The following is a 21,663-nucleotide window of genomic DNA, read 5'->3' as shown; positions in this document are numbered from 1 at the left end:
ATAACGAATAAGTCCAATATCTTATATTGACTTAGTTCGGCATGGCCATGCAATTTTACAGTCATATTTCATCAAGAGGCCTAAAGATATATCTCCTGTTTATGAGGAGGGACAAATCCCATCTAGGACACTCATGTCCCTCAGCATGATTCATCAAGTACCCATCAACCAACGTTATGGTTATCCTTTTACAGACAACGTTAGAATGGCAACAAAGCACCTGAGTCCACATCTAGGGATCATAGTGGTTTCAGGTCTAAGAGCGATATACATTATTATCATTGTGAGAATATCTTATGACAATTTCATACTATGTAGTATTCTCACGGTGGGTCAATCCAGTATAAATATTACTCCTAATATTTATACCTATGTATAGACTTAATATCTCAATATCAATGACCCATGAGATGCGGTCATCAGTCTACATACATAATAGTCTTTATGCTTTATTATTATCCCAATTCATATTAAAGCTTGACTATGGATATGTTTAAGAATAGCGTTCTTTACATAATGTAATCTCATGATTAAGTCACACTTAATATTCCATTACATGAACTATCTATTCTAGGGACTTTATTATTTTGAAACATAACAAAATCAATAAAGAAATGCCTTATTATTATATATATTCACAATATATATTTATATCAATATCATGATACAAAGCCAAACCCAATCAATATAGATTGGCTATTAGGGCTTACTCCAACAATACCCACTTATATTTTTGAAGGAATATTGCTAGAACACACCCACTTATTTTTTAAGAAAGTGTGTTTTAACAACATTCACCTTAAGGTGTATTTAACAACTTTTTAGTTATATCTTTACTAAAATACACCTTAATAAAAACTAATGGGTGTATCCTAACAAACCTCATATATATATATATATATATATATATATATATATATATATATATATATATATATGTTACAATATACCCACTTATATTTTTTGAAGGAATATTTTAACAAAGCACACCTTTTTATTTGGCCAAGAAAACCATTTTTTTTAAAGCAATGTAAAAAGATGGGTAACAAGGTAATTTTGACGTTCAATTAAGCTGGTCTTTCTCTTTCTAATTTACCCCTTTTCACTTTATGCATTAATCAAGTTGCAGATCTCAGAGGAAAATGACAGCCATTGATTCCACCTCTTTCTTTAATAGCATCTCACAATTCTTGGTAATTTTTAATTATATAATGCACAACAAAATTTGAAGTTTCAAGTTTGTGTACTTAATTTTAATTTTAACATTTTTTTATAATGTGGTATTCATCAACACACCTCTCCATCCAACATTATTGGGTTTGGTTCGTGGAAACAAAATTTGAAGTTTCAAGTTTGTGTACTTAATTTTAATTTTAACATTTTTTTATAATGTGGTATTCATTAACACACCTCTCCATCCAACATTATTGGGTTTGGTTCGTGGACACAAATAGTAGATGGTTTGATAGTGAAAACGTGATAGCAAATGGTCTAATGGATCATAGAGCGGCTCTGATATCATCTTAGAAATCGTGGTTGAGCTTAATACAACCCTCAAAAACCGGCTTATGAGGTGAGGATTGCCTCTACTTATAAACACATGTTCATGCCATATTTTGTCCGATATGGGACTCTTTAACACACACCCTCACGACTAGCACTATTGGACTCTGATACCATCTTAAAAATTATGGTTCGGCCTAAAATAGCCTCACAAACCACTATGTTAAAAATATAGGGCTTCAATAGAGAACAAAGAGACGGCTAGGTTCCCAATGTGATTAACTACTGCTTCTAAGGTGAGGAGTGTCTCATTTTTATAAACTCTTATCAAGAGTCCTATCTATTCGACGTAGGACTTGTGATTTTCCTAATTAACCCCACCCTCACAAAACGTTAAACAGTCCCACATCGGACAAAAGATAATTTGAGAATGTGTTTAAGCGGGGGCAATCCTCACCTAACAAGCCGGTTTTATGGGGTTGCGTTAGGCCCAACCACAATTTCTAAAATGGTGTCAGAGCCTCTCCAAGATTATACCAGTGGCAAATGGAAATTTCAACCATGACAAAACGAAAGGTTTGCCATGCTCACTATACCGTGGCTAATTACCGGTTTTTTGGTAGTGTTGGTTAAAATACTCCTTCACAAATATAAATGGTTTTGCTAGAAGTCACCCATGAAAGTCTCTTTTAGCAATCCACACTTCAAGATGTGATTTCCACTTTTTAGTTATAACTTTGTTAAAAGACACCTTCATAAAAATTAGTTGGTGTCTTTTAGCAAATACTCATAGAATAACTTGCTAAAAGACACCTTCATAAAATGTGTCTTCTAACAAAACTCATATATAAAATGTACAAATGTTATTTCATGACAAATTTCGTAATATATATATGCACGAAGGGTGGGAGTTGAGTCCATGGGTGGCACGTATGAATCCGTCCACATGTCATGATATCAAGCATTATTTTATTTGCCCCATCTAAGAAGCCAGGATATAGAGACTGTTGAAGGTCAACGCACGTAGAGCCAGGATATAACTATAAATATAGTGCTCACCATTACTTGTTCCTCCCGGTTTACCTAAATTTCCCATAATTTTTTCTCTTGTTTTATTGAGTTGTCCAAAGCATTAATTCAATATGGATGATGTTGTGAGAGCAAGAAATCATTTTCGGAGATCATCAACTCCTGAAGTGGTTTTAAATGTCCTAAACTATAATGTCCAACTATGTACTACCATGTCAGTAGAAAACAATCATACCCTTGTTCCTTTTGTCTTCTCTTTACTCTTTGGTTTTCTTCAATTAAAATACTCTCAAAATCCCACCATATTTCAAATCCATCCCAAAACTATTTTTGTCTCTATTGCTAGTTCTCTTGCCTATTGTTTACTCTTTTGGGTTAGGCTCAAGTTTGCTATACGTCGAGTTAACACTCTTTTGGAAGTCTTTGGTTCGCTCTCATTTATTTCCATGGTCTTAATGTTGTTACCAAATCACACTTATTGGGGGGAACCATTAATGAAATATATTGCATACACAATATGGTTCCTTAGCCATGTCGTAGCCTTTATCATCAAAACCCTACGTGGGAGGAGGGTGATGCCTCCACCCTTGCCGTATTGAACTATGTGTAGAGGTTTCGATTTTTTTTGAAGACATGTGTAGAGGTTTCGATTAACGGTGAATTTGTTAAAATAACAATATGTCGTTGTAATTTTGACAAAAATTACACTTTTGCATAAGTAATTTTGTCAAACTCACCGTAATTGAAAACATGCACTAAGTATATAATGTTGGAACTTGTGTTTGGGGGTCTGCTGCAATAACTTGACCAAGAAGATGATGAAGATGACTATGATGTAGTGTGCATATAAATTCCAAAGATTGTTGTATATCTTGATTGTTGGGAAGAGGCTGCTGCACTTGAAACCTGAAAAGTTTAATAGTTATGCATGTAAACTCAAAGCGTATGGGGTTGCCATACTAACCTTTAGGTTCGATTCGCCCCCACCAATAACTGTATATTGGATGCAATAAGGAATGACCGGCGAATCCCCTTCAGGATACTATGAGTTCCTTGACGTGTATTGCACAACCACACCAAGCGTATCTCCTAACAGTATTTTACAGATTTATGGTTCCAGCAATTCACTCATGCATTAGAGAATTGATGGATGATTTAGAGTAAGAGAATGATAGAGAATTATGTTGTTGTTCTTTTTTGTGTGTCCAACTAATGCCCAAATGCCAAGCATTTATAGTGCATTATATGACCCTTCATATGAGAGAAAACACCCCTTTGATTTGAAACAATGTTATGGTTCATTAAACATCCCTTTGTCAAAGGTTATAATCATATACACTTGAATCAATGCAAAGGTTCAAATCGAACCTAAAAATTGTTGGAACTTGTGTTGGGGGTCTGCTGCAATAACTTGACCGAGAAGATGATGAAGATGAATACGATGAAGTGTGTACCTAAATTCCAAAGATTGTTGTACATCTTGATTGTTGGGAAGAGGCTGCTGCACTTGAAACCTGAAAAGTTTAATAGTTATGCATGTAAACTCAAAGCGTATGGGGTTGCCATACTAACCTTTAGGTTCGATTCGCCCCCACCAATAACTGTATATTGGATGCAATAAGGAATGACCGGCGAATCCCCTTCAGGATACTATGAGTTCCTTGACGTGTATTGCACAACCACACCAAGCGTATCTCCTAACAGTATTTTACAGATTTATGGTTCCAACAATTCACTCATGCATTAGAGAATTGATGGATGATTTAGAGTAAGAGAATGATGGAGAATTATGTTGTTGTTCTTTTTGTGTGTCCAACTAATGCCCAAATGCCAAACATTTATAGTGCATTATATGACTCTTCACATGAGAGAAAACACCCCTTTGACTTGAATCAATGCTATGATTCATTAAGCACCCATTTGCCAAAGATTATGATCATATACACTTGAATCAATGTTATGGTTCATTAAACACCCTTTTACCAAAGGTTATAACCATATACACTTGAATCAATGTTATGGTTCATTAAGCACCCTTTTGCCAAATGTTATAATCATATACATTTGAATCAATGCAAATGTTCATTAAGCATCTCTTTGCGAAAAGTTCCAATGTATATGAATGATTCCCATGAAGAGTTACAACTTTTGATTTAAAGTGATTCCATTATTTTGGAAATCACCAACAATCCCCCACCATTTTCAAAATACTAAATCACATAAATCCGGAAATTCCATGCCTTCAGATAATGGTATCTCGCGATTTGAACCATTACTTAGTAAGTTAAGTTTTCGCTCATTCCCAAATAGTATGGTAGGCAAGCTTTGAACCAACTATTCATTAGAACAAGTGTGCATAACTTACACATAGAATCTCGGTACCATTGATAAAGAGACTTGTAAGATGACACATTAAGAAGGCCTTGTGTCATATATCCCTTTTCATGAGAATTTAAGAGCAAACCCTTGAACTCCGTGAAGCGGCCAAACTTCATTCTCACATAGGTAGACTATATCGGAAATGCCCCATAAGTATGCATTCCAGCAAATATATGCTATATGTCCATTAAGAGGAAAACCTCATCCTACCATTTTTCTTCTTATGGTCCAAGTACTTTTGCCCCTTGGGATGTATCTGTTGTCAAGTACTTCAATTACTCTAATAGTGTACTTTCACCATTGAACCCAAGACTTGATGCTACTCAAGTGTGGGTTGAGTTTCCACCATTGGTAATCAATTAGATTTGGGTTTGTACCACATCCCTAATAATGTCTTCAATGTATTCAACATCATTTTCCAAAGACATTCCTTGTCAATCATTTCGTCAAATAATTGCAAGATTTTCTTTTAACTTTTATAAAATTTGAATATTCAATTCTTCACATAGATTTTGTATTCTCATAGCTATGTCTATGGATCAACTAATATACTCTTGATAGCATTCACCAACTATCATCAAACCATGACACTTTTGTCAATTGAGTATATTGTAATAATACACAAACTTTTATGTCATTACACCTTTGCTATAAAAATATTTAACATGCATTTCAATTCCAACTTCAACTTTTAATTTCTTTTATATCTAGCCAAGATATATCATACATTGAATGCATTAAACATACATAGCAAAATAAAACTTGATCATAAAGAATGTCATAACCAAACTTCATAAGATGGGATTAAACATGCAAGTTATATACTCTACATAAAATTAAATATAACACATACATTTTGATTTTAGTTATCATATAACTAATACATATATCATAAATTCATTGTGTTAAATTCAAGTTTATGTTTAAATATGTTCAATACTAAATTTCAATAAACAATGACATAGAAGAATAAGCAATGAACCAAAATCATTAATATTTTCTATGACTTTCTTCCATGAACATATATCAACTTACAATAATTCAAAACATACCCAAATTATTTTAATATCATGATAAACAAGAAATTAACCATTACTTTTCATATTATCATGTACATATAATATCAACACAATACTAATGATAATAATCTCTTACACAAAGTAAATAATATCATTAAAGCAACCACTTGATATTTTGGCAATTTATCTACACTACTTTCATAAATAAAATAGTGTTTAAACATTCTAAACGTATTACTATACTCATCAAAATTCATATACTTGAACAATTTCTAAATCATGCATATATATGTCACCACATGTTAAATCTAACATATTCATATTTTACTTAGATACTACACACATGCATTTAGAACACCAAATATTTCATAATAGGTAATCACTTATATGCACATTATCTCATGTTCAAATTAACATCAAACATATTTCAAACGATAAATTTCATACATATCAAAATTTATCATGCATATATTATCTACAACCACATGTAAATTTAACACAAACACATCATATATGAAATATTTATCCATAAATTTCCATAACATATATTCATAAAAGGAATTTGTTTACCGTTCACCGTAGTTATGGGTGAAAATATAAGCTTTCATCTCTTCCAAAAATTGCAACCATTAATCACAAGTAAATCATATATCGAACCTAAAGATTGTTGGAACTTGTGTTGGGGGTCTGCTGCAATAACTTGACCGAGAAGATGATGAAGATGAATACGATGAAGTGTGTACCTAAATTCCAAAGATTGTTGTACATCTTGATTGTTGGGAAGAGGCTGCTGCACTTGAAACCTGAAAAGTTTAATAGTTATGCATGTAAACTCAAAGCGTATGGGGTTGCCATACTAACCTTTAGGTTCGATTCGCCCCCACCAATAACTGTATATTGGATGCAATAAGGAATGACCGGCGAATCCCCTTCAGGATACTATGAGTTCCTTGACGTGTATTGCACAACCACACCAAGCGTATCTCCTAACAGTATTTTACAGATTTATGGTTCCAACAATTCACTCATGCATTAGAGAATTGATGGATGATTTAGAGTAAGAGAATGATGGAGAATTATGTTGTTGTTCTTTTTGTGTGTCCAACTAATGCCCAAATGCCAAACATTTATAGTGCATTATATGACTCTTCACATGAGAGAAAACACCCCTTTGACTTGAATCAATGCTATGATTCATTAAGCACCCATTTGCCAAAGATTATGATCATATACACTTGAATCAATGTTATGGTTCATTAAACACCCTTTTACCAAAGGTTATAACCATATACACTTGAATCAATGTTATGGTTCATTAAGCACCCTTTTGCCAAATGTTATAACCATATACATTTGAATCAATGCAAATGTTCATTAAGCATCTCTTTGCCAAAGGTTCCAATGTATATGAATGATTCCCATGAAGAGTTACAACTTTTGGTTCTAAATTGATTCCATTATTTTGGAAATCACCAACATATAATATGTACTAGATGTTATTTGTAAGTCATTTTTCTTTGAAAAACAAACCTATAACATATCACCACTACCCACAACAAATCGCAAAATTACAATTGGAGGTTCCGAATGGGCATCTCAATTGATTTGAGCTAAAGGTTGAAGGAGTTGATAAGTTAAAAATCATGGGCTCAAATCACGGTGTAGAAAAAATAGTAACATAACTAATTACCAATATTTGCTTATTAAGTTGAAAAAGTTTGATGTCCTGAATTATCAGTGGTAGATCTAGGGCCATGGCTCAATGAGTTCGATCACTACATATCAAAATTATGTTAACAACACTTTTTTCAACCCGTTCTCTTTTATATTAATTGAAATTCATGAATCATAATTTATATGAGATCACATTATTTGGTGACTGAATTATAACTAATAAAAGAGAATGTATTTAAAAATGCGTGTTAAAAAAATGTGTTGTTAGCATTCCTATATGTAATCTTTAAAAAAAAAAAATCCTATGTATATTATAAAAGTGTCACCATACCGGTAGTTGTGTGGAAATTGCTCAAAAGCATTGAAAGGAAGAGGGAAAGAATATATGGAACGATGTATTGTAGTTTTGTAATTGTTGTGTCAAAATCTGATGTGTTAGGTTTTGTCTCTTTGTCCTATCATACCAGTTAGATAAAGTTGATTGTGCAGCTGGAAGCTTAAGTGACAAAAGTGTCACATTTCAGAAGAAGGAAATATATAGTTGGTTAACTTATAGTTTATACTCCCTCCGTCTCTAAATAATAGTCGTTTAAGGTTGATACACGATTATTAAGGAAATGATTAATTGTGTTGATTTTGATGGTAAAATTAGTATTATTTACTAAAACACTCTTATTAATTGTAGTTAATGGAATAGTTAAGTTGGATGAAGTTCAATAAATAAGGGTATTATAATGGAAAAAAATAATAAATGTTGCATTGATATTCTAAAGCGACAATTATTTTGAGAAAAAGAAAAATGGGTAAATAGACAATTATTGTGAGACGGAGAGAGTATATAGATATATGTATATTTATGCAATATTTCCTCTATTTGTCTCTTATTATTAAGTTATCATTTCTTAATTAATACAAGTGACCGAATTTGCATAGCCGTCTTTTCCTTAAATAATCATGTTTAAGTTGTCCGTCAACTTGCGTTCAACTATATGTTGACTTCTAACATGAAACTCTTATCCAATTATTAGTCATATTAATGTATCATTAAGAAGATATAAGTCCTTATAGATTCAAAATATATTTTTAAACTATAGTCTCTATTATTAATCAGAAAAAATAGAATCAGAAAGGAAACGTGCAATTTCTACTATTTGATGCATGTGAGAAACAAATAAGAGAGATTAAAATATAATAATAATGGACCTGGACACTTTTTGTTTCTCCTCCAAAAGTGCAAAGATAAAGGGTGGAGAGACGAATCCTCTGATGTAGTTTCCTCACTTTCATTAGGGTAAGTATTCCCATACTACTTAACTGAATGACCATAAAGGGGTCACTCTTTAGGATTTGAGCAGGAATTACTTCTAAGTTGGACTTTCCTTTTTGTTGATTCAGAATTTTACATTAAACCTTGATTTTCTCTCTAGGTGATGATAAAATAAGGATTACGTTGTTGCCTTGCAAAACTTCCCATCTACACACAAAATACGTTTGAGTAGTATTGCACCACAAGTAAAGTAGAAAGAACAAAAAGTAAATAACCTTGTGATTTTTTTTATAATAATTAATAGAAAAATAAATTGAGTAAGTAAAGCGCAATTGCCTTGTTAAAATTATCAACAAATTTCGACAACGGCGTCAAAAACTTGATGGCTACATCGACAAGTGTACCAAATCACACAAGTAATAAAGTGACAAGAAAACCGTCTCCACAACTCGGCAATTAAACAACACCTAATTAATGAAAAATTGGGGGGCAGTATCATAAGATTTGGGTTTAACAATGTAAATTAAATAAAACTTAACTTAGAATGATGACATGCGATCAGGATTGTCGGAATCTCATCCTTGTTCTTGAGCAAATTCAAATCATCACCCATATTATTTGAGCAAATTCAGAATTCTCCAGCTCATTTTTGTGATCTAAATCAAAACTTGAACAATGTTACTGCCTAGACAAAGCATGTTGTTGGTGAATTTAAAAATGAATATTGATGGTGCCCATTCTTTCATTAACGGAGCTTCAGCTTGTGGTGATGATCTCGTTTGTGACCACAGTGACTGTTTCATAAAAGGCTTCTTCGGCAAAGTAATTAGTTTCAACAGTTCTCTCTTTGTAGAAAAGTGGATGTTGCGTAGTGGCATAATTTTTGCACGGTATCTTGGAATTCATAACATTGTTTTTTATACCGACTCTTTTTATCTACAATATGATGAATAAAGTTCATACCACCTACAGTCCTCTTCTTCGGTTGCTTAAGGCTTTGTTTGCGAGTTCGGAGGATAATGGAGAGGATGGTTATGAAAAAAATGAAGGAACAAGTGGAAGAAATAGAAGACACCATGAGGAGAGGGCTTTGCAATTCATATTTATTCATAATACAAAATTCTCCTCAATTGAAGGAACTTAAGAAGGTGCCGTTTAAGGTGGGAAGGGTTACCTAATTTTCCCATGATGGGAAATGTCTAATCCTACCATTGATATAATATTTATATATTGGATGGCTTAGATCCATGGGTTACTTTTTTTCAAGACTGAACCATAACAGGAGGGGTAAAGTTCATTTACTATTTCTCTCACACTAAAAAACGTTAATTTACTGTACCAAAAAAAAACGTTAATTTATATTTTATTTTAGAGTTAACAAAGCAAATGGTCTTATAATGAAATCAAACTTTATAGTTCCTATAAAAAAATTGTATTCATTATCTTTTTTTTTAATTTTCCATCAATATTTTAAATCATTTAAAAAAACCATAAACATTTTTTGTCTCTAAAAATGCTAAAAGAAAATACTACAGGATTAAAAAATGCAAGTTTTTGTTGAAATTAAATACAGAGTTCTAGATATTTTCAAAGGTCATTTACTTAATTAACATTTTTATTTTATTATGACTATTTCTTTTCTTCCATAAATAATTTTAGAATTTAATTCATATATCTTGTCAATGTACAATTATTTTAGATATGCATTCAACGATATGTTGTCGTATCAATTAATCAATATGAAAAGACATGAGTTGTCACGTTCATTAATTGACATGACAACACATCATTAGATGCATGTGTAAAATAATTCTTTTATAATAACACATTATTATTTGTTAGTAAAAAAAAACTCTTTATTTTGTACGTTGTGATTTTTGATTTCGTAAAAAAAACATAATATAAATTTATTGTAAATTTGACATTTATATTAATTAGATATTAATTTGCACTATTACTAATTAAAAAATATCATACGAAGTGATAAAAAAATTATCATGTCTCACAAGCCTCTATAATATATAAATATTTTGGTTTTAATCCTAATAGAATTTTCACCAATTTTCAGTTTCGACATTTTATAAAGATGGAGATTATCTTTATAAAAAGTAAATACACATTATTTTACGGAAACTAAGCTTTAGAAAGACCGAAAATATAGCCTAAAAAACTATGAAATACCATGTATTTAATCCGAAAGTCTGCAGTAATGTCAAATGGGATATGAAAATTGGTAGAGTTTTTAAACTTGAACAAAATTACATTCATAGAATCTAAGCCAACCAATATTCAATTAGTATATCAACGGTAGCAGTGGACATTTCCCATCATGGGAAAATTAACTGATGCTCCCATCATAAACGCCACCACTTAAGAATTGTATTGGATGATGGTTTTGAGGTATATATGAATTTTTTAAATTTAATCTGCTTTTTTTTAATCATTCTCTAAAAATATACTATTCCAAAAAAAAATGTAAAAGATTTTTTTATTTGCCCACCCCTAAAGTCTTCTCTTCCCCTCCTTTGCAAACCCCCAAAGAAAGGCTAAGGAAGTATCAGGGTCGGTACAATATGTTTGTAGGGTTAAAGATAATTTAAAATTGAGTCCTTTCTTTTAAGAAGAAGTAGAAGATAAACTAGCCTACAAAAATTGGCGTTGGGAATAGAATAGAATATGAGATCTTGAGAGGAACACACTCCAAAGTCCCCAAGTCAACACCAGCGTGACAATCCAAATGGGTTTAAAATTGAGACATTTAAAGTGTGTCGAGAGAGAATAACTTAATTTAATAACTTTTTTCAATAGGTTTCTTTGATTGAAAGTAATTTTATTTGAGGTGTGCCGTACATTATATATGAATATATCTCTCAATCAAAATTTGAACCTAGGTTCATCATGTTATGAGAGTTTAACCATTTTTATTAGACTCGGCTCCATTAGTGCAAGAACTATTTTTTTTATGATAAATATTACTTTAATTACTAATACATGTTAAAATTTTAATATAGACATTATTTACCAATTGTTAGACCTTAAAATATAAATAATATTGAATTCTTACACAAATATATATTACTTTTATACTTTTGCAAACTTTGATTGAACACTACCTATCTTAATATATTTCCAACAAAAAACATGAAATTAATATAAATATGAAAGAAAAAAAAATAGAGTTTAAAGTACACATAACCAATTAAATATTAAGTCTTGAGATCGACCTACAACATAAGTTAAGATTCCCTATTCAACAGAGTTAGAAACGAATGTCTTTACATAATTTTAGACTTAACGAAGTATGTTTAAAGCTAAAAAGATTTAAGACCTAATATAAGACTACGGATTTTGAAGATCTAAAGCTCTTACTTTAGTTGCAGCCTCCTGAAACCAGGAACTCCATGATCCCTCAAAAAAAAAAAAAAATAAGGAACTCCATGTTCGGTTCTATTTCTTTTTCTCCAAGGAAAACAAATAACTATAAGTGTGCCCGTATGTTAGATGAATGTGACTGTTCTGTATTGTTTTCCTTTACGATTTTTTATTGTTGATCATGTTGCTCCTGTCTTAAATTCTCTTTTGTTGTATGATAATGGCAAGGCCGGCCCATAGCCCGTCGAGGATGGGTGACGACACCGGGCCTCCAATTTTTTGGGGCCCAAAATTTTTTTTTTATGTAAGGCACGAAAATAATGGTTATATATCCATTAAAAGCAAATTATTTTAATTTGTACAGCTTGCTTTGGTGGCGTTGCCACTTTTTGTTGATTGTGAGGTCATGTGTTCAAGACCCATCAGAGTGTGATATCTAATTTTTTTTTAAATGACTTATTTATTTCTTTTGGGCCTAGAATTTAATTTTTTTTTTGCATTCCTTATAAAATTAAAACCGAGTCTATGAATTTGTTAAGACAGCCCTGGATAATGGAGATTCTACTTCTCCAATTTCTTTTAACAATGCAAGACCTCCTTTGTAAAAAAAAAGTCTTAATTTAGACATGTGGTTTAATTATTCAAAAAAAAAATGACTTGGATTCTCACACCAAACGTAATCCTTGGGTGAAGATCCTCTCCATTTTAAGTTCTCTCCATTTGTTCCATTACCAAAGTTTTAATGTATAAATATGCAATTAATGTTTTCAATTCTTGAAATGTGTGCATTTATATCATATATTTACTTCAAAACTATAGTACTCCCTCCGGTCCTATTTATAAGAGAAATTTGGGTCAACAAAAGTTGATGTATTTAGTTAAAAATGTGGTCCAAATACATTCACTTTTGTTGACCTAAATTTCTTTTGTAAATAGGATCGAAGGGAGTAATTGACATTTCCATTTTATTTAGGAAATTGAGAGGATCTTCACCAGTAAGACTCACTCAATTTGCGCGCGTCTTTGACTATGTTCCCCACACAACTTGGCATATCCATTCACCATATGTTACCTACTTTTGTGCAAAATTTCTGTCTTGTTCCAAGTTGTCCACGTAATAAAATTACTCCTGAACTACTTTACTTACATCAATTATGAAGTTGTAACGGTGTAAACTTAAGAAACTCAATCTAAATTTTAAGACATCAAACATTTGTTTAAAATATGGGTGGTATTAACTCGTGCCTTTAGGGCACATGTTAAGAAACCCAAAAGAAGGAATGTTGTCTAAAATTGTGTCCATTCAACTTATTAAAAAGTTAAAAATTAAATATAATACACACCTTCCAATAAACTATTTTCATATTTGATTCATTAACTTGTGCCTTAAAGGCACAAGTTAACATTTTCCTTAAAATATTGGTGGAGCTATAATTATTAACTATAATATTATAGTTGAAAATTATAAAGTCATATACAATTTTATCTAAAAAATATCACCGCAGTAAATCCAACACAAAACTAAATAGATAGTCCATTCTAATTTTAGAGAATCAAAACTAGTCTAATAAAATGCTTGCATATATGAACAGGACCGGACCTTGAAGAGTGCAAGAAACGTTATCGAACCGAGCCTCTAAAAACTATGGGTCTCAAAAAAAATTATAATACCCACCCCCATTGAAAGAATCACAACAATTATAAATCATTTGTTTCGTGTTTAAAAGTTCTTCTGATTCTGATTTTTTAATGAAGCTTAGCTACACAAAAAGAATTACGTTTTGATTTTACTGGGGCCTATTTTAAAAATAGAACCGAGCCTCCTATTTCATAGGAACGGCCCTAATATGAATAGAGGGGTACCAAAGAGAGACTGTGTGTAAAATAAAATTTTATCAAAAGAATTTAAATCAAAATAAAATTTGATCCAAATAAATTAATTTTTGTTGATTCAATTTTCTTTTTTATATAAGATCAGATAGTAGTTTATATTCAATGTATAACTACATTTACTATATGGCTCTCTAGTCTAATATATATCCACCTGAACAAAAAACAACAATACGTCTACCTTTAGTTAGCATTACAACTATAGAGGCTGTTGGAGATCCACGTACATGCATAGAATATACCTCCTCGTCGTATAGCTCAATTAAAGTGTCTTAGCTCACTTGGTCGGTCTATATATAAACTAGCTTTCACCGTGAATTACCAAACACTTCCCTTGAAATACAATATCGATCCTAAACAAATTTTAAATTCAACAATATGGTTGGTTTAGTGAGACCAAGACCTCATGAAGTGGTTTTCAATGTCCTAAACAATGTACAACTGTTTACCATTGTTGTAGACAACAATACTCCTCAATGTCCTCATCAAACCCTTGTTCCTTTTACCTACTTTGTACTCATTGGTTTCCTCCAATTAAAATACCCTCAAAATCCTACCCCATATCAAATCCATCCTAACACCACTATTGTATCCATTGCTAGCTTTCTTGCTTATTGCTTGCTCTTTTGGGTTATGCTTAAGTTTTCTATACGCGTTAACACTCTTATGGAAATCTTTGGTTCGCTTTCATTGATTTCTTTGGTGTTAATGTTGCTACCAAATCACACTTGGGGAGAATCATTGAAATGCATTACATACACAATATGGTTTCTTATTCATGCCGTGGCCTTTATCTTCAAAACCCTACGTGGTGATCATATGAGGAAGAGGAAGAGGAGGGTGGTGCATCCATTGCTTCCGTATTGAATTAAAACCCTACGTTGGATTTTCATGTGTTGTCTTTTTCTTGTGTTGTAGTTTTTCAAATGTTGTGTCTAGATTTGATGTGTTAGGTTTGTCCTTGTCCTCATAGAAGCATCACTAGTGCCGTCAAGTCGTCAACCAGGTGGATATTGTGCATCTAGAAGCGTCCCAAGTGACAAGGGTCTCATTTCTCAAGAGGGGGAATATATAGTTTGTTACTTATAGTATATACTTTAAGTTAGTAATAATAGTTATAAAAGGCCCCCTAAAAAAGTTAATAATATTGTTTTTTTTAATATCAAAATGAATTTATTAGAAGATAGTGAAAAAAGTACGATGAATATTCAATCCACAGCTTAGACATAAGTATAAGGGGTACTCGAGTCATGAACAAAATCACCCTACAATAACTGTTAAGCAAAACAATGAATTTGAATATCATCATAAAACAAAGAAGGACCCCTCTCTTTGTTTGAAGGAAGGTGTGGTTTATCTAAGTTACACTAGTACATATTTATATGAATGCAACATTTCCCTTGTAATTATTAAATTAAATAAAGAAATGATGTGGATTATTCTATGAGAATTCTCTCTTTTAGTATCACTTTGTGTCTTTTTTTTATTTTATTTTAGAAAGAAAAAAAACTCAGCTACAACTTTTGATCTTCATCATTGGTGACCGAAACCTTTTATGGACTTGGGTATTGTTTCTTAGTTATATATTTTTTGTCGATGTGTGATGTAACATTTGAATTTATGAACTCATATTTTATTGCGCACTGAACTGAACCATTAATGCGGTTCAGTTCCAATTCAGTTTATGCAGCATGAACACCCCTACATACAACTGCTTCACCTTTCTTAGTTCCATGGTCTCTTCGACTCACCGTCACCATCAAAAAAAATTGCGGTTGTTGTCTCTCAGACTTGCCGCCGTTGTCTCTTCAACTTGCTTCCTCATTTTTGTGGATTGAACTGAAACCCAAAGCAAAGGCAACAGGTCGTTGTGTCCCCTCCATTGTAAGTATACGTCTTTGTTCCTCCCATATGTCGATTGTCATTACATTTTCGCCTCTCCTTTGCCGTCGTTTGTCGTCACAGTTCTCTCGCTGATCCACCACCACCACCGTGGACACTGAGTTCCATCGGTTGCACCCCAAGTATCTGAGTTTGATTCAGTTGGCCACCAATTGAAAGTCTTGCTCACTCTCTTCCATCTCGTCTCCCTTGATTTTTGAGGAGTAATTGTTCTGAATTTTATAGATTTAATGGAAGGATGGATGAAAAGCTAGAGGGCATGGATGGTGACTGTTTTGGGTTGGAATGATGCGTTAAGCATATTCAGTCATGCGAAGCAGGCAGTAGGCAAAGCATGTATAGCACTCACTAATAAAGCCACTCGTGAAAAATTCGCGACATTTGTTGTCGCTGTATATAACAATACTCTTTTTAGAATGAGCAATGCTATATCTCTAGAAAAATAACATCAAAAATTCTTGATGAGGTGAATTCAATAGAACCCACAAAATACTTTTTGGTGGAAATTCACCGTTAGAGATGCTCTAACAATGAGCAATGCTATATCTCTAGAAAAATAACATCAAGAATTCTTGATGAGATGAATTCAATAGAACCCACAAAATACTTTTTGGTGGAATTCACCATTAGAGATGCTCTAACAATGCTGCTACATAGTCAATTCTTCCACTAAAGATTTAAACCCTCTATCCCGTGTCTTGTGCTTGTCTCTCTCACAAAGACATCACCCCCAATTGGAGAGGGACCAACTAAACTATTGTTGTTGTTTAGTACTAGTAGTAGTTCTTTGTAGAAATACATGCTTCCCTCACTGGATAAATTACTAGAATTCATCCACTTAGATAAAAGAACAAATATACAATCAAAATCATGATATACTTAAAAGTAAAACTAACGTTCATTTATTCATTTCACAAACATTGCATTACACATCATTATCAATACAACAAGACTCATACCATGTCGCAGTTACATACAAAATCCACTTTCACTTGATTTCTCAGAAGAGTTTGAACAAGACATTGACCAAGACATTTTGGGAGTTACTGGTTTATGTCTTTTTGTCTTCACTTTCTTACTCTTCTTAGTTTTGGCTAGTTTCTTCTCCAAATCTTTTACTCTCCCGGTCAGATTCGATATTACTCTTAACTGTTCACTCCCAGCTTCAAGCAACTCCTTCATCAACTTCCTTAGCTTCTCATTCTCTTCCAGTAATTTCATGTCACCATTCAAATCTGCAGGTACTTCAGTCTTTGTACCGGTTGGTTCTCCAGCAACAATGTCTTGAACATCAGCTTTTGTTTCTTGCTGTGCAAGCTTTTCTTCTGGTTCCTTTTCATTCATCATTATGTTATCTAGATTACTTGCTTCTTGATTCCCATGATCAGGAATTTCAACAGGTGGTAACTCTGTATCAATTTGCATTCCTGATTCTTCTGTGTCGATTGGTGTATCTTCTATGAGTTGATCATCTTCTTTCTGGAACTCAATCTTTATCCAACCATCTGATTCCTCACTAGACTTCACATCTTCTTTTTCTTCGACCCGTGGTTGCTCTAATTGAGTATTTTTTGCATCATGTTTAGATATTTCTACTTCAAATTTCTCCGGATCCTCATCAAGCAGTCCTACCGGGAGTTCTTCAATGAATACCTCATTTCCGGCTTGTACTTCAGTCTCAGAGGTATTAGTCTCTTCAGATGTAGCCGTGTCTTCATCAAGCACTCCGACTGGTAGTTCCTCAATGAATACCTCATTTCCGGCTTGTAATTCAGTCTCAGAGGTATTAGTCTCGTCAGATGTAGCCTTGTCTTCATCGAGCACTCCGACTGGGAGTTCATCAATGAATACCTCATTTTGGGCATGTACTTCACTTGGTTCATTTTCAGATGTATTAGCCTCTTCAAATGTAGTCGTGTCTTCATCGAGCACTCCGACTGGAAGCTCCTTCAATGCATGCACATCAGAATCTAACCCTTCACTTGCAGAATCGTCACTAATATCATCATAGTTAGCTCCCACAGGTGATACTTTCAAAGCAGGAATGTCGCTGACCTCTGATTTTGATTTGCATTCTGAATCTGTTTTGTCAGAAAGATTACTTGTGGAATCCGATGCATCAGCAGTAATTACAGGACTACAATCCTCATTGATTAATCCATTTGGTAGCATTGTAGTCTTTATTCTCTCACTTGATGCAGAATCAACATGTGACTGAGATTCACTTCCACCATCATCATCCTTCATACAGAACTGTTCCATGGGACTTCCATCACTAATACCTTCAAATGAATCTTTTTCTGATGCCACTTTCTCTTCTTGTTGCTCTTGATTATGTTCTCCATTCTGAACATCTAATGGAGCGACTTCAACAGGTTCTTTAGCATCTTCATGGGGCTGCTGGCAAGGATTCTTAACCATTATAGAATCAAGCTTTTCCTGCAAAGTCACAAGCTCTCTTGCCAGGGATTTTCTGATTTCCCTCAAACTTGGATGCAAACCCTGAAAATACATGTTAGTAGCATTTAGTATAACATTATGTTGAGTAAAAAACAATAAGGAACAAAAACCATATCAAACATCATATACAAAATAAATTTATGCCATCTGGAGAAAAATTTGTTAGCTAACACATACCTGTATCGTATCTAACTTCAGCAACAGTCTCATTATGGTTTCTCCAATTGCAATTTTTTGCTTGTCATCATTTTGAAGATCAGAATGACCTTCAAAAGCTTGAACACGTTCCCTAACATCGGTCACCTCCTTACCGACTTCACCTATCTGCCTCAATTTCTTCAAAGGCTCCCATTTTCTTACTAGATAACCGCGATAAACAGCTTGTATCAAAACAGCAGCATCTGCATCCGACAGAACTCGTCTTCCACTTGTACCACCTTCATTAGTTGTTGTCTTTCTAACCTTTAGAGAGTGCCCTGAAGACTCTCCTGTCTTAATTTCCACCCCTTTCTCTTCCTTCTTATCATTTGTCTTGTTTTGGCACACTTGAATAGTTTTGGCCTCTGGTGTAACCTCCTCATCAGCCTTTGGTGCACTCTTACTATTTGAATTTGGTTCAGTCCTGTCTTTGATGTCTCTCAAAGGAGTGTTGTTTGATTCACCCGATGCTTTCGAGTGTTCTTTTGAAGCAGGTGGACTTGGAGACCTTGAACTCCCATTTCCATTTTTCTTCCTTGGCAAGGGATCAACTCTCAGACAAACAGGAGGTAATTTGGATCCCTTAGGCGGAGATGTTGATCGTCGTCTACTCATCATGTTAGAGTCTTTTTTTGTCACATTCTCTTTGGCATCATTCATTTCTTTCTTTTCACTTCCATGTAAGTCATTTTTTTCATGATTTGACTCTATCTGCTTCACAGGAATGCTTCTCTGGTTATTCGTTTTCTCCGTAACATCCGAAACACTTCTGTTCGTGAATTTAACATCATCTGATTCGGCCTTTCCTCCTTCCTCTTGATTATTGTAGTAAGGAAACAGAAAGAACGGAAATGGAAATTCGGATCTCTTTTGTTCACTCTGATGTTTCTGTTCCATTCTTCCATTTTCAGCCTCCTCTTTTTTGCTATCAGTTTCCTTCTCAAGGCTTCTTATTCCATCTCCATCGCGAAACATGTTCGGATCACCCTTCACATCAAAGGGTAACCATCCACTCCACATTCTTGGCTCAACTTTTGGCTGCACATCAGTATTTGGCCCCTTATCATGTGATTGCTCATCCACCTTAGCAGTAGTAAAATTTTCCGGTTGTTTGTTACCAAAATACTCTGGTGGAATCCAAGCCAAAGGGAATGGAAAATTCCTAAACTGAATTGGGACCATAGCATCATTCTCCTTTCCAACATCAGGTTTTTGCTCTTCCACCTTCACAGATTTGTCTTCCTTTTGGTCGCATGAATGATTACGACAACCACAGCAATGATGTTCCCTTGGCATATATTTATCATACTCGTATCTCGGAAGCTCCATGTTATAATGTGATTGTTGAGAACAAGGACCAAAGAATGGACAGCCTCCAGAGTAATACATTGGTGATGGAGAGGGTGCATGAGGATAATAAGGCATGTGACTATTGTAGCAAGGGTAATTATTGTGGCCATAGCAGAAATATGGTGGTATAGGGTGGTTATAATTGCTAGCATAAGGCCAAGGTTGTTCAGGGAAGGGTGATTTGGTCATTTGAGGGGGAACAGGTTCCATACCAGGATGATAATAATGAGGGAATGGTACTTGGTTTCTTTGAAATGGGTATGAGTCCATGTTTCTGTATCCAGGAATCATGTTTGTTTGGTAAGGTTACCAAGAACAGACAGAAAAAGATTTTCACTGGCTGATCTTGGAAAGTTATTAAAGCACAAACTCTGCATTCAAAAAAATGCACCATTAAGAACAAGATTGGTGTGTGTCAATTTTTATAATAGCAATAAGGTGAAAAGCAGTTTAGTAATTTCCCTAGAGTTTCTCAAATACAGCATCAATATTTACAAACATCATTTGCTTCAGCATCACAGACTCAAAAAATTCAAAATTCAACACATTCCTAGTTCTCAAAAAATTGTGCTCTTATTTATTAATATACAGGTAATTTAACATAATTTTACAAACCTTTCCTATATTCTAGACTATACTATATGTATCATGTGATTTCTATAACTCTGTTTTATAATTGCACATTTTCACTGATAGTAATGAATCAACACAAGATATAGCATAGTCCTCGTAAATTTAGTTCAATTGATAGGGACAATGCATAATATATGCAAGATCGGGGTTCGAACCCCACACACCACCATAAAAACAAGATATAACATAGCCAAGGAAAAGCATGACTTACATTAACAAAAAGAGGTACCCAAAAATCCAGCCAACAGGTCTTTCCACACAATCCAAATGAAAATTTATCGATGCAAAATCAAACCACCAACCCAAGAAGAGATGGAACAAAAGTGTTGTTGTGTGCTGTAGTTGTAGGCTTTGTCGTTTAACTTTATGTTGAATGAAATGTGTTTGAAAACATGTTCCTTATATACATGGGAAAGTTATGACTAATTATAGAAAGTGTGACAAAAAATCTGTGTTCGAGATGCTTCGCGAGTTGTCTAGTAGTACGGTGATCAATCTAATTCCGTCTAGATTTTTCGTGACAGGTAATATATGGCCCACATAATCAGCCACGTGTTAAAGACATATATCTCAGAATGTTCTTGTATTTTTTGTTCAGTCGTGTTCTTTTTTTAGAAAAACTAGTTACAAACCCGTGCTTCGCACGGGGGTTCAGTAACGTATTTGACAAAATATTATATTGGAAGGATAGATTGTGAAATGACAGATAATTATAAACCATAATACAATATTTAGAGTACTCTTGCATTACGGATTACAAAATTAAATCTTTAAAATGGTTTGATCACAAGTAACAAATGAAAACATATTTTGTCAGCGGTAGAAACATTTTTCCAGTAATAATTGATATCTATCTATAAACCAATGAAAACCCTATTACCAAAGCTGCCTGATTTATATCATTTTGACTTTCAGCTTCAACATATATAAATCATTTCACATGATCTACAACAAAGACAGATATTAACTGCAATTTAGTATCCAGTT

General features: G+C 33.5%; 1 protein-coding gene across 1 annotated transcript; it reads right to left on the bottom strand.

Moving 5' to 3' along the window:
• Window positions 1-16,911: 16,911 nt before the first annotated feature.
• BAG6 (BCL-2-associated athanogene 6) lies at window positions 16,912-21,047 on the bottom strand. Its single transcript, XM_085738326.1, has 3 exons — window positions 20,888-21,047; window positions 18,673-20,414; window positions 16,912-18,537 (listed from the first exon to the last, which is right to left on the bottom strand). The coding sequence occupies exons 2-3, from the start codon at window positions 20,332-20,334 to the stop codon at window positions 17,005-17,007; spliced, it is 3,195 nt and encodes a 1,064-aa protein (XP_085594452.1). The 5' UTR covers window positions 20,335-20,414; window positions 20,888-21,047; the 3' UTR covers window positions 16,912-17,004.
• Between the last annotated feature and the right edge of the window lie 616 nt (window positions 21,048-21,663).

This window comes from Medicago sativa, chromosome 8 (assembly GCF_051527215.1).
Source record: "Medicago sativa cultivar Bolivia chromosome 8, Bolivia_mono, whole genome shotgun sequence".
NCBI classification, from domain to species: Eukaryota; Viridiplantae; Streptophyta; class Magnoliopsida; order Fabales; family Fabaceae; genus Medicago; species Medicago sativa.
This window is presented reverse-complemented; position numbering and strand designations above follow the sequence as displayed.

Excerpts from the sequence above, each read along its gene's own strand:
- BAG6 (XM_085738326.1), bottom strand. The coding sequence starts at position 20,334 with ATGATTCCTGGATACAGAAACATGGACTCATACCCATTTCAAAGAAAC. Across the intron at positions 18,538-18,672 it reads TGAAGTTAGATACGATACAG|GGTTTGCATCCAAGTTTGAG; the intron begins GTATGTGTTAGC and ends ATGTATTTTCAG.